Below are 11,847 nucleotides of genomic sequence, written 5' to 3' on the forward strand. Positions count from 1 at the left end.
AGAGGAACTTAAGAAAACTGGACTTTTATCTCAATCCTATTCTTCTAGCTCTTCCTCCACCGAATCGAAAACTAATACTAGCCTTCTTGATGAAAAGACCAGCAAGGGAGAAACAAACAATATGTTCGAAGGTGGTGATCAGAAGAAACCAGAGATCGACCTGACAGAGTTTCTCCAGCAGCTAGGTATCTTGAAGGATGAAAGCCATGCAGAAGCAAGTGAGGTAGCAGATTGTCATTCCCCTCCGCCATGGAACGAGCAAGATGAAACTGGAAGTCCTTTCGGAGCTCAGAACTTCAGCTGGGATACGCTTATCGAGATGCCAAGAAGTGAAACAGCAACGATGCAGTTCGACTCCAGCGATTTTGGAAGCTATGATTTTGAGGATGGTGTATCTTTTCCTTCCATCTGGGACTACTGCGGAAGCTTAGATTGAGTAAAAGCAACTCACTGTAGATCAGATTCAGAAGTACACATGGTTTTGAGTTCAGTGTAGTGTTTTGGAGTAGATACATAGGTAGAAAGGGATATATGCTCCGAGTGTAGTTTATTATTATGCAGCAATAAAGTGAGTCAGTGTACTTCTGGTATGAATGAGTTGTTTCGATTTTTTTGGGATATGAATGAAGCATGGTCATTTTTTCTCAACCATTTTAGCTCAAGTGTTAGAAAAAGTAGTGAAAGCCACAGTCCTAAAAGAATGATATGTTTTGTGCAAGTAACCATGCAAAAGCTCAGATCTAATTTTCCAGCAAGTATGGTGGCATAAACGGATTTACCTGTAAACCATGATTCCTGAATTGACCAGCGAAAACGACGAAATTGACTAACCTAGAGATGCATCATTATCACAAAGTTTCACCTGCCAGCACAGATCAAAATCTGAAGAAATTTGCAGAACAAAACTCCTAGGCAGGGGATGTAGGAATTATCCACATCGACCTAACCGTGAAAGCTGTCCTTTGTTTCTATTGATATCTTTGTGTCCATGTCTAGACAATATCTACAGATCTTTAACAGGCCTAAACAGCAGCTACAATGAACCTTCATGACTTTCACAGGGTTAAGCCATAAAAGGATCCCTTATCAATGGAAAGAGTAGAGTAAGATCAAACACGAAAGCAAAAACTTTACGAATACAACAACCTCACTGATTAAACACAGAATTCCTCTTCATTCCAATATAAGAAACAATGCAACAGATACACTAGTCATTCGAAAGAGAGTAATAATTCTCAGTAACTTGACACTTGATCAATTTTTTAGTTTGTGGAGGAGACAAAAAAAACTAACCCTATAAATCATTTATATATAAGGGCATCACGACCAGGTCCAATACCAATGTAATGGATGGGCACACCCACGAGTTCTTCAATCCTCTCAACATATTGCTGTGCAGCCTTTGGAAGATCAGAGTAATCTCTGACAGAGGAAATGTCAGTCTTCCATCCAGGTAACACTTCATACTCCACCTACAAACATTTGCACAAATATGAAATTAGTGCCATTTCCTAGACATTAAGATGAAACTCTGTTTTCTGGACTTTATCAGATACTATAGGAACATGTTGAAGCAAATGATATGCCTGTCAGATAAGCTTTCTAATCAAACTAATAACAAAAGAAGTCTCCCTATCCATAAATGGATACAGTCCAACATACAGCATGTCAAAGAACTATACTTACTTCCAGTTCTTCAAGAAGACGAAGATCACCAGGGAATGATTCAACAGGGGTGCCATCACTCCTCTTATAAGCCACACCAAGCTGGATTTCATTCAGATCCGAAAGTACATCAAGCTTAGTGAGATTAAGTGATGCAAATCCATTGATTTGGCAAGAAAATTTCAGCGCAACAATGTCAAGCCAGCCACACCGACGAGGACGACCAGTTGTAGTGCCAAACTCCTGTCCAGCCAACCTAAGAAGGTCACCACCTGGACCCAAATTTTCTGTTGGGAATGGGCCTGAACCAACTCTTGTAGTGTATGCTTTCACCTGAGAAAACAGGAACATCACAATGCTTTCACATCTCTTTTATTTGCTTGCAGAATAATCATATGCCAAATATATACGAAAGATAAATGCTACTAAACTCCTAACAACATAGGTTAAACAATACCAAGACCAGTGCAGAAAGAAAAGCCTAAGAGTGAATAAAATGCTTACCACTCCAATAAGATCACCAACAACTCTAGGTGCAATACCAAGACCTGTGCAGATCCCACCGGCTGATGGGCTGGAGGAAGTAACAAATGGATATGTGCCAAAGTCAATGTCCAACATTGCAGCTTGACCACCTTCAACCAAAATCTTTTTCTTCTGAGAAATCGAGTCATTCATGAAATGGACAGTGTCAGTAATGTAGGGCTCCAATCTCTCAGCATATCTCTTATATGCTTCGACTTCTTTCCGAAGCATGTCTGGAGTATATTTGAACCCTTCAAACCTCGCCGCTGCATCTGATAGTAAAAGGTCAAGCTTTTGAGATAAAGTATCCATGTGCCTGAGATCACCTACTCTAATACCATTCCTTATAACTTTACTAGAGTATGCAGGACCAATTCCCCTCTTCGTGGTGCCAATGAACGACTTTGCAAGCTCAGACTCCCTGAGCCCATCAACCTCTTGATGGAAATCGAATAACAAATGAGCACGATCAGAGACCAAAATCCTTCCTTTACAGGAGACATCATTGGACTCCAAACCATCAATCTCTTTGAAGAGACCTGGCAAATGCACCACAACTCCGTTTCCAATCACACAAGTAGTATCCTCGTTCAGTATACCTGAAGGCACAAGGTGAAGAGCAAACTTCTTTCCTTCCGCATTATATATAGTGTGTCCAGCATTAGCTCCACCCTACGGTAACCACAAATCGCAACATTCAAACATAAAGACTTAAACTTTTGCCGGAACAATCAAATCAGGAACAGAAACTTTGCTAATTGAAATCAACAAATTCAATTCAAATGTTCACAAATCTCCAATTGCAAGCACAAACTAAATTGACCACAGATAATGAATTCAATCCTTAACGTTCACAAAAAAGGTAAAAATGTCAACTTTACCTGACAACGAGCAACGATGTCAAAGTGTTGGGCTAAGATGTCAACGAGTTTGCCTTTACCCTCATCGCCCCACTGGCAACCTAGGACACCGGATACTTGACTCAGTGAACCAATCCGTCCAAGAGACTCAGTGGCGGCTGAATCAGTTGCAACGCTTAGTGAAGCCGAGGCAGCTGGACGTTTAGCAGAGCAAGAGACGAAGCTTCGAGGGTGGTGGTGGAGCTGAGGATAACGGCGGTGATAAGGACCACCAACGGCGAATCTTGGATTGGAGTTGAGAGAGAGGGAAGAGAGAGACATCTTTCAAGTGAGAGAGAGAGAGAGAAGAGGAGGTGACAAAGTCTTAGGGTACGCGCCGGCACTTGAGTATGCCGAAACCTGAACAAAGACCTTTTTCAAACTGAGCTCAGGTCAGGTGAACTAAAATGACCGTTTTGCCCTACACATGAAATATGTTCTAAATCAACAATAAAACCAAAATCAGTAAACCGAAACCCAATTTTCCAGCTTCTAGTTAGAGTCATCAATTGAACCGGAATATGGAATGAATTTGATTTGGTTAAACCGAGACTAAAACCGGTCTTAACACAAAGCAATAACTAAACTGCATATAAAAAAGACAGCGTTTTGTTTACGTGGTATGCATATGATTGATGGTGTACCTAACTCAAAAGCCAAATATATATTTATTCCTTTTCAAAAAGGATTGATTTGGCAATGAATCTTTTTTTTTTTGTTAAAGTTTTGGCAATGAATCTTGAATGATTCTGCCAAGTGCCAAGTATATATAAATATGTGTATATGGTTCTGCAGCTTCCGGAGGTAATTTACTTCCAATTCCAAAGTTGCAATTTTTTTTTTTAATACTATTTTTAATCAGATTTTAGGGAGACATTCTTGAGGGAGCCCTTGTTCTTTAGTCCGGGCAGTCACCTCGATCGTCTCCATGTATCATTGTGTAGCTTGAAATGTAGAGTTTGTATGAAAGTAGCGAAGATGTTGTCTTGCGAGATAATTGAACAACCCATTCTTCTTCATGTCCATTAAGAATATTTAGGCCATCGGAGGAATTTCATCCATAAGTATATGTATCATGTAACATATAATATGGTATATCCATCTAATATGTTACACCTTGTAAACTATACGGCCCCTGTTATATGTATATAACATGTTCTGCTACATTTACGTATAACTATAAATTTATGTTCGTCTTCAAAAATGTAAATCGTAATAGTATAACCCAATTTTATTAATTTATTTTTCCATGAGATGATACAATTTTAATAATGTAAAACTATTAATTTAGTTTTTGCTTTATGTGTTAGGGAAAAATATGTTTATGTAACTTGTCCAAGATTTCTCCAAGATCTTTTGTCATTCTCTTTGCATTTTGCGGTATGATAGAGATCATGCATGTGTTCATTGTTATATTTTACATGCAATACTAGCGGGGTATATTCAAAATAGAATTTTGGAGGATTTTGGATGATTTATGAATTTTTGGATTTTAGAAGATTTTCAGTGAGTTTTTAAGGTAGTTTGGTGGATTTGTTATTATTTTCCATTTTTGAAAAAAAAAATTTGTGATTTGATGAAATTTGGTGAGACTTTAATGGGGTTTTTGAAGATTTTCAAGTCCATAAACGAGAATATAACCTAACAAAAAGATTTTTGGCAATTTGATCTGAATAGCATAAACTCAAAGATTTAAATTGAAAAGCACAAATAACTTGTGTTAGGCAATTTGATTGACTCCATCCACTAGGAGCCGCAATAACAACTTGTGTTCAGGCTCAGACCATTGTTTATATTGACATTTAGCTTTCACATCTTCTATATCTCCCATTGTAGCTTGGAAACTAAAGCCATACAAAAGAAACAAAAAAAATTTGTAAGCAACCATTAACTACGTACAAACGTTAATTATAAAGTGGTGAATGAATTTGGTCACGTTACTCTGTTTTCTCACACCAAAACAGAGCAACACTCCACCGTGAATGAATTTGGTCACAATCACTATTACCTCTGTAAACGAGAGAGAAGAAGAGATATATAAGATAGAGGGGGAGAGCCCAGAATTTGTTTTTATAGCAAAATCATAATTTGTTTTTTTTTTTAAACCAATCCTACAAAACCATTCCCCAAGGTGGGATTTTCAAAATAGTATTTCCCTTACAAAAATGTATCCAAAGTCTCTCACAATCACTATTATGTTTTTCTAAAAAAAAAGGAATTAGTTTTGAATAACAGTGAATTTGTTATGATTTTTGCAAACTGTTAATTGAATAACAGTGGATTGTGAGTGATTTTAAATGATTTTTAACAAATGTCATATTCAATAACAATGGATTTGAGATGTGATTTTAAAATCACTAGTTGAATAACAGTGGATTTTATAAAAAATCACAAATCCTCCAAAATCCTGTTTTGAATACACCCTCATAGATGTGCTTACTTATTTCCAAATTTTACGATAATTTCAAAAGAGTGTGACAGTAAATATATATTTATTTTAAAATTTATTAACATCCTTTATTTTGATTAAAAACCACATATTGACGCATTTCTACGACGTTCTTTTTATTAGAGACTATCTAAAACCCCGGCATAAATATGTGTATAGGCAAAGAGATGAATGTCCAAAAATACATTATCCAAGAATCATCAATCAAAAAAATTTAATGTAAAAGAATATATAACTAGACATACTCCAACCATACTCTTCAAGAAGAAAATAGAGCAACCAACCTCTAACTTAAATTTTACCATCAAACCAAGAACAAACGGAAGCACTATGATCAACTCAAAAAGTACATTCATCCTCACATTATCTATCATATGCCTCTCCATAGCCATATTATCCGAAGGTCAAGCTACTCCTTTTCTATTGCAATTCGATCGGTGGGAAATGTTGCTTCCGAGCATCGGTATATCCGCAATGCACATGCAACTTCTCCACAACGGCATGGTCATAATGTTCGACCGTACTGATTTTGGTATCTCAAATGTTTCTCTACCCGGAGGCATCTGTCGATATGATCCTACTGACACCGCCGTCAAGTTCGATTGCAGCGCACACTCGGTTCTCTACGATGTTGTCTCCAACACATACCGCCCCTTGCAAGTCCAAACCGATACATGGTGTTCTTCTGGTGCGGTTCTTCCCAATGGAACACTAGTTCAAACCGGTGGATACAACGATGGTGAGCGTGCTGCTCGAATGTTTACCCCTTGTGGTTATAGTGAAACATGTGATTGGATGGAGTTTCCTCAGTATTTATCCCAACGTAGATGGTATGCCACCAACCAAATCTTACCCGATGGACGGATCATCGTGGTAGGAGGAAGAAGACAATTCAACTATGAAATTTTCCCTCGACATAGTTCTCGGTCTAGAAGCTCAAGATTTGAGTTTCTTAGAGAAACTTCAGATGGAAGTGACGAGAACAATTTATATCCGTTCATACATCTTCTACCTGATGGAAACTTATTTGTCTTCGCTAACACAAGATCCATTGTGTTCGATTACAAAACGAACCGTGTCGTGAAAGAGTTTCCAGAGATTCCAGGTGGTGATCCAAGGAACTATCCAAGCAGTGGTTCTTCTGTACTATTCCCATTGGATGAAACCAACGACACTAACGTGCAAGTTGAGATAATGGTCTGTGGAGGCTCTCCTAGAGGCGGCTTCTCACGTGGATTCGTGCGTGCCACTTCCACGTGCGGGAGGCTAAAACTGTCCGATCAGAACCCAAGTTGGGAAATGGAAACCATGCCCTTGCCACGTGTCATGGGGGACATGCTACTATTACCCACGGGTGACGTTATCATTGTAAACGGAGCCGGAACTGGTACGGCCGGGTGGGAGAAGGCACGTGACCCCGTTATCCAACCCTTGATATATCACCCGTTTGATCATCTCTTCTCTGTTATGTCCACGCCAATGCGTCCTAGGATGTACCATTCCTCAACGGTTTTATTACCGGATGGTCGTGTTTTAGTTGGTGGAAGCAACCCTCACGTTTATTACAATTTCACCAACGTGGAGTATCCAACGGATCTGAGCCTCGAGGCTTATTCTCCACCGTATCTATCTTTCACGTCTGACCCAATACGTCCCAAGATATTGACAAGCGACAAAGTATTGAGTTACAAGAGATTGTTTAACGTCGATTTCTCCATACCTCAGTTTCTGACCGTCGATCTTCTCTCTGTGAGGATAGTTGCACCTTCCTTCACTACACACTCCTTTGCCATGAATCAGAGGATGGTAATCTTGAAGCTACTCTCTGTGACGCGTGACCAGCTAACAAATTCCTATAGAGTCAGCGCCTTGGGTCCGTCAACAGCTGAGATTGCTCCTCCTGGATACTATATGATGTTTTTGGTGCATGCAGGTATACCGAGCTCAGCCGCTTGGGTACAAATTGAGTGAACCTTGAATAGTTTGAAATGTATGTTACATGTTTGGGTTTATAGCATATTTATATGAATATGAGAGAGAACCAAAATAAGAGGGAGGAAGAGAGTAGATACGCAAGGAATAACTCAGCTCGAGTCTATCTTATGCTGAATAAATTGACTTACTTGATTTTATATAAAATGGGTTTGAGTTTAACAAACAGCGTTTTGCTAACATAATATGACTGATGGTGTATACCTAATTCAAAACCCATTATTTCTTTTCAAAAAGAATCGATTTGGCAATGAATCTTGAATGATTCAGCCACGTATATATGTATATGCTTGTGCAGCTTCTGAGGTATTTACTTCCAAAAAACTTCTTTTCGAGATTTTGTTCAGCTGGTTCTTTGGAGACATTCTTGAGGCAATCCGTATTCTTTAGTCCGGTTTACAACTTGCTCTTGTCTCCATGGATCGTTGTGTAGCTTGAAATGCAGAGTTTGTATGAAAGTAGCAAAAATATCGTCATGTTTCAGTTTAGAGAATTGAACAGCCCAGTCTTCTTCAAGTCCATAACTAGATTTTTGTCTCTCTGCTTCAAGCAAAATCGAGTCTCGGAACAAAAATCTTTGCCAGAGCTTCTTTACATTAGCCAGTCTAAATTGTATCTCTGTCTCACTGAATCCCTGTTGGAGATTTCAGATTATGAATGAGTCTTGAGATTAGGAGCAGATAATTAGTTGAGGACAAGACAGAGAAGTAGAAGGAGTGGTTTACCCGGAGAGTGTTTATGAGATTTGGAATGTCATCTTCGCTGACACGTACTGCAAAGCTTTCGTAATTGAGCACGTTCTCATACGGCAAGTAGATTCCGTCCTAATAAAGACACATCAACAAACGGATCAGACATCTTAAGTTTTTGGAATGTATAGAATGTGTTAAGTTCAAGGTATATTACCTGAATGATGACTGGGACACATCCTTGTAAGATACTATCTTCCATGCGTCCACTCCAACCATCTCCAGGGAACGCACCACAGAAGATTGAATTGGCTATGTCCTTGTGGTAATTGTCAGAACGCAATGGAGTTACAATCACATCTTCTGTGTGCTGCTTCCCGAGCTTACCTTCTATGTTAGGACTCGAACCAAACTCTTCTGCTAGTTTCTGCCTGATTCCCATACTATAGCTGCATTAGATGTTATTGGAACGTTATATACATCTCCACTAGGAATGCTGTTTAAAGCACAGCTCGATTTTTTTGCATATGATGTCAACATGATTCTTGAAGTCAAAGACTTACGAATCTTCAGGCCTTCCATGTTCGTAGGCAGGTCCGAGATTCCCATTGAAGTAAAACAATGTCTTCCGCTTCTCCCGAGGCCTAATAATAAGGAAAAGATAACAACCTTCAGGCCTTGAGATTTAAGAGATATGACAGAGACAATGTCCAAGAACCATCAGAGAATATACCTTGCCCAGTAATTGGCACGCATTGAGTAAGGATCAGGAACTTTCCAAGCTGGAATCACGAGATCTTTGCGAGGGTCAAAGCAAGGATGATCTCCTCTCCTCTCATCAGATATACTATCCCAGTTATCACCCCTATAAGCTGTTGTTGAATGGTTGTGCTTAGAGTTCGTGTTACCCCAGTGAACAAGCATCATGCTATTCCATATCTCTTTAGGAGCATAGCAAGCACCTTCATCCCATGAGAAAAACTGCCTTTTCCAGGCGTGAAAAGATTAGCCACATTAGTGTGGAGAGATCCGTATAAAAAATCAAGAGACAAGCTTTGAGATAAAATCCTATAGTTGTGTGCATCATCATACCCAAATATGGTCTCTCCCAGATGTGCGATTCCAGTATGGATATTTCTCAACGATGTGGTCATAAGCCCTTTTGTAGAACTCTAAGGTAAGTGAGCTTCTTAATCCTGTATGATTCTGAAAGTAATAAAAACATAGACAGTATATGAGCTCTAGAGCTTCCGTAAGCAGAGAATTAAAAAGGTGAGTTTCTTAACCCAACCTGCATGTTAAGGTGGGGTGCATCATCAGCACGAGTAATAATGCATGAATCAAGAACAGGAACAAAGAAGAAATCTGCCTCTTCGGCATTCAGTGTACGATGAGTGGTGGCCAAAATGTTCTCGTAGAATGCCATCTTCACAAATCAAACGAGGCAAAGAAAGGGCAAAGTTATCGTTCAATTCAAATTCAGGAGAAAATGGCTAAATTATATGGTATTCGACTCAAGTTTAGTAGGAAACCTGGGAACCATATAGATAATCTGTCCATACTGTTGCATTCCTCTCATCATAGATCCTATGAACACACTCAAGTTTAAAATGCCGTCCCTGCAACATCAAATTCAAATCAGAGGAGACTGAGAACTTTTATCATAAAAGGTGAATTTTAACTTTTTTGTAGAAGGAAAAAAAGTTTGGGTTGTGACCTCAATAAGTAAACTGTTGAAGTCTGGGGGTAGATCATAGATGTATATAAGAGGTCTCTTTTTCTTCACCACAGCACTTAGATTAATAATATTTCCAGGGACTTCTTTATCACTTGGAACTTCAAGATGTGCTGGTCGAAGCCATTGTGGCCACTCTCCAACTGTCGAGAGAGTGGATGGTATACTACAATCTGTTCCAAACCAGCCTTTATCACACTAAATACAGCGGTAAAAAACAAGGTTAGGAAAACATTAGATTAAGAATATGCAACCTCTCGGTAACATGATGTCAAGTTTGATGATGTGAATACAGTATCTTACCTGGCAGAAACCTCCTCGGCATTTGCCATGTCCAGAGCACTGATTAACACAGGTACATTGTACAGGAATTTCACAGAATCGTCCCCAAAGACAATCATATTTGCAGTCACATTCCTCTTTGATTTGCACCTTTAAAGCGTATGCATCTTCTGGATCCACATTGCACCATCCTTGTTTGCTACTGTTTGTTGTTAGAATATCTAAGTCTGGTTTCGACCAATCTGTCACTTTAGGTTCATCAGGATTCGCCGGCGAACTGTAAATACATGTGTTTTAAGTTAGGGAGCTTGTAAGCTTGAATTGAAAAACTATAAGACTGTAGAAGAAAAGAATCAGGTGAAACTTACTTGATTTGAAATCCACATGACTCTGGCACAGGACGATTTGGATATTTTGTGCCTTCTCCACAAAAGCACATTGCTCTGGTGGTATCACAATGTGTAGAACAGATCGAAACAACCCATGGACCATATGGCATCTCAGGTGTTTTCTCATAATTGCAATCTAAGCGCTGCTTTTGCGAACAATCTTCGCCTACACAGAATAGACAAAGTAACTTCATTTGCACACCAATCTCAATAGTTGTTAAGCTCATCTCAGCAGTTAATCAACTTTGGTTCAAGAAGATTCAAATAGCTTAAACACTAACCAGTAAATCCAAGGAAGCAACGGCAAATTCCAAATTCATGGTTACAAACACCTTGACCACTACAATCATTCATACACTTTCTCCCACCAATTGGCTGCCAGAAAAAGAAAAAAAGAACACAACCATTATAACAAAATCAAAGTAACAACATTGTTTCAAGATACACCAAAATAAAACTCACCTCAATGATGTCAACTTCTTTGGCAACTGCATGACAACTAGAAAGCCACTGTCCAATCTCAGCTTTCCACGAGGCATTTCGATAAACAACTGCACCGTGTGAGTCAGCAGGAAACCGGCGATCAAAGGCAACAACAACTGATTGACTCGACTCTCCAGTAACTTGTGTGATTGACTCATTACTTGGTCCACATAGATTCTGAGCTTGCCTTACACTAACAGTATCAAAAGAAGGCAATACAGGACCGAGAAACAGATGAACCAGTGAAACCAGAACAATGACAGAAGCAACGGTAGCTATCTGAGACCATGAGAACTTCCATTTCTGGTGAGAAAACATGATCCTCTAAGAAAGAGGAACCCAAAGTTCTTAGCTTTCAAACTTCACAGCCTGAGTCATCATAAACAACAATCAGTTTGATACAAAACCCAAATTCTCACGAAACATAAAATAAATGGCGTAAAACGATTATTCAGGAAGATAAATGATAAACATAATGGAATCGTCAATGAAACTGAGCAGAAAAAAAAGGGAAAGATAGACATAGACCACAAGGTTGGGCAATTAGTAAAACATAAAGCAGTAAGCTTTGACTAGAAATGCAAACACTTTAATGGACACAAAACGAACCCAGAGAGAAAGTAACAATTTTGAAACCGATTAAACACACAGGAGAACAATAGCGTGCGTTTTCATACATTAACCGGATCCAAAACGAAGGATTTACAAAATTAAAAATTAAAAAAAAAAAAAAAAAAAA

The 11,847-nt window shown here is 38.9% G+C and overlaps 4 protein-coding genes across 4 annotated transcripts in view; 2 read left to right on the plus strand and 2 right to left on the minus strand.

Annotated features, from left to right (window-relative positions):
* Nucleotides 1-628, plus strand: part of LOC104792049 (dehydration-responsive element-binding protein 2F-like) — a 1,356-nt gene extending 728 nt beyond the window's left edge. The window contains exon 2 of the mRNA XM_019246492.1: nucleotides 132-628. Coding sequence (XP_019102037.1) covers nucleotides 132-436 — 305 coding nt within the window. The 3' untranslated portion in view covers nucleotides 437-628. The remainder of the gene's footprint in view (nucleotides 1-131) is intronic.
* LOC104792050 (adenylosuccinate synthetase, chloroplastic) lies at nucleotides 1,152-3,465 on the minus strand. Its single transcript, XM_010518078.2, has 4 exons — nucleotides 3,072-3,465; nucleotides 2,170-2,862; nucleotides 1,687-1,998; nucleotides 1,152-1,472 (listed from the first exon to the last, which is right to left on the minus strand). Exons 1-4 carry the CDS (start codon nucleotides 3,369-3,371, stop codon nucleotides 1,302-1,304), a joined length of 1,476 nt encoding a protein of 491 aa, XP_010516380.1. The 5' UTR covers nucleotides 3,372-3,465; the 3' UTR covers nucleotides 1,152-1,301.
* LOC104792051 (aldehyde oxidase GLOX-like) lies at nucleotides 5,766-7,524 on the plus strand. Its single transcript, XM_010518080.1, has one exon. It carries the CDS (start codon nucleotides 5,869-5,871, stop codon nucleotides 7,507-7,509), a length of 1,641 nt encoding a protein of 546 aa, XP_010516382.1. The 5' UTR covers nucleotides 5,766-5,868; the 3' UTR covers nucleotides 7,510-7,524.
* LOC104792052 overlaps nucleotides 7,608-11,847 on the minus strand; it is a 4,981-nt gene continuing 741 nt past the window's right edge. Inside the window, exons 2-14 of the mRNA XM_010518081.1 lie at nucleotides 11,088-11,477; nucleotides 10,907-11,000; nucleotides 10,605-10,791; nucleotides 10,258-10,513; nucleotides 9,937-10,152; nucleotides 9,752-9,838; nucleotides 9,511-9,645; nucleotides 9,312-9,425; nucleotides 8,953-9,200; nucleotides 8,783-8,863; nucleotides 8,437-8,668; nucleotides 8,256-8,354; nucleotides 7,608-8,164 (exon numbers count right to left, since the gene is read on the minus strand). Of these exons, the coding sequence (XP_010516383.1) occupies nucleotides 7,874-8,164; nucleotides 8,256-8,354; nucleotides 8,437-8,668; nucleotides 8,783-8,863; nucleotides 8,953-9,200; nucleotides 9,312-9,425; nucleotides 9,511-9,645; nucleotides 9,752-9,838; nucleotides 9,937-10,152; nucleotides 10,258-10,513; nucleotides 10,605-10,791; nucleotides 10,907-11,000; nucleotides 11,088-11,426 (2,379 nt within the window). The 5' untranslated portion in view covers nucleotides 11,427-11,477 and the 3' untranslated portion in view covers nucleotides 7,608-7,873. The remainder of the gene's footprint in view (nucleotides 8,165-8,255; nucleotides 8,355-8,436; nucleotides 8,669-8,782; nucleotides 8,864-8,952; nucleotides 9,201-9,311; nucleotides 9,426-9,510; nucleotides 9,646-9,751; nucleotides 9,839-9,936; nucleotides 10,153-10,257; nucleotides 10,514-10,604; nucleotides 10,792-10,906; nucleotides 11,001-11,087; nucleotides 11,478-11,847) is intronic.

This window comes from Camelina sativa, chromosome 6 (assembly GCF_000633955.1).
Source record: "Camelina sativa cultivar DH55 chromosome 6, Cs, whole genome shotgun sequence".
Taxonomy (NCBI): Eukaryota; Viridiplantae; Streptophyta; class Magnoliopsida; order Brassicales; family Brassicaceae; genus Camelina; species Camelina sativa.

Bases quoted from the DNA above. Each gene is read 5' to 3' on its own strand.
- LOC104792051 (XM_010518080.1), top strand. From the start codon at position 5,869: ATGATCAACTCAAAAAGTACATTCATCCTCACATTATCTATCATATGC.
- LOC104792050 (XM_010518078.2), bottom strand. From the start codon at position 3,371: ATGTCTCTCTCTTCCCTCTCTCTCAACTCCAATCCAAGATTCGCCGTT. The intron at 2,863-3,071 runs GTAAAGTTGACA...TGGTTACCGTAG, and splicing joins ACATCGTTGCTCGTTGTCAG to GGTGGAGCTAATGCTGGACA. The intron at 1,473-1,686 runs GTAAGTATAGTT...AAATGTTTGTAG, and splicing joins GTCTTCTTGAAGAACTGGAA to GTGGAGTATGAAGTGTTACC.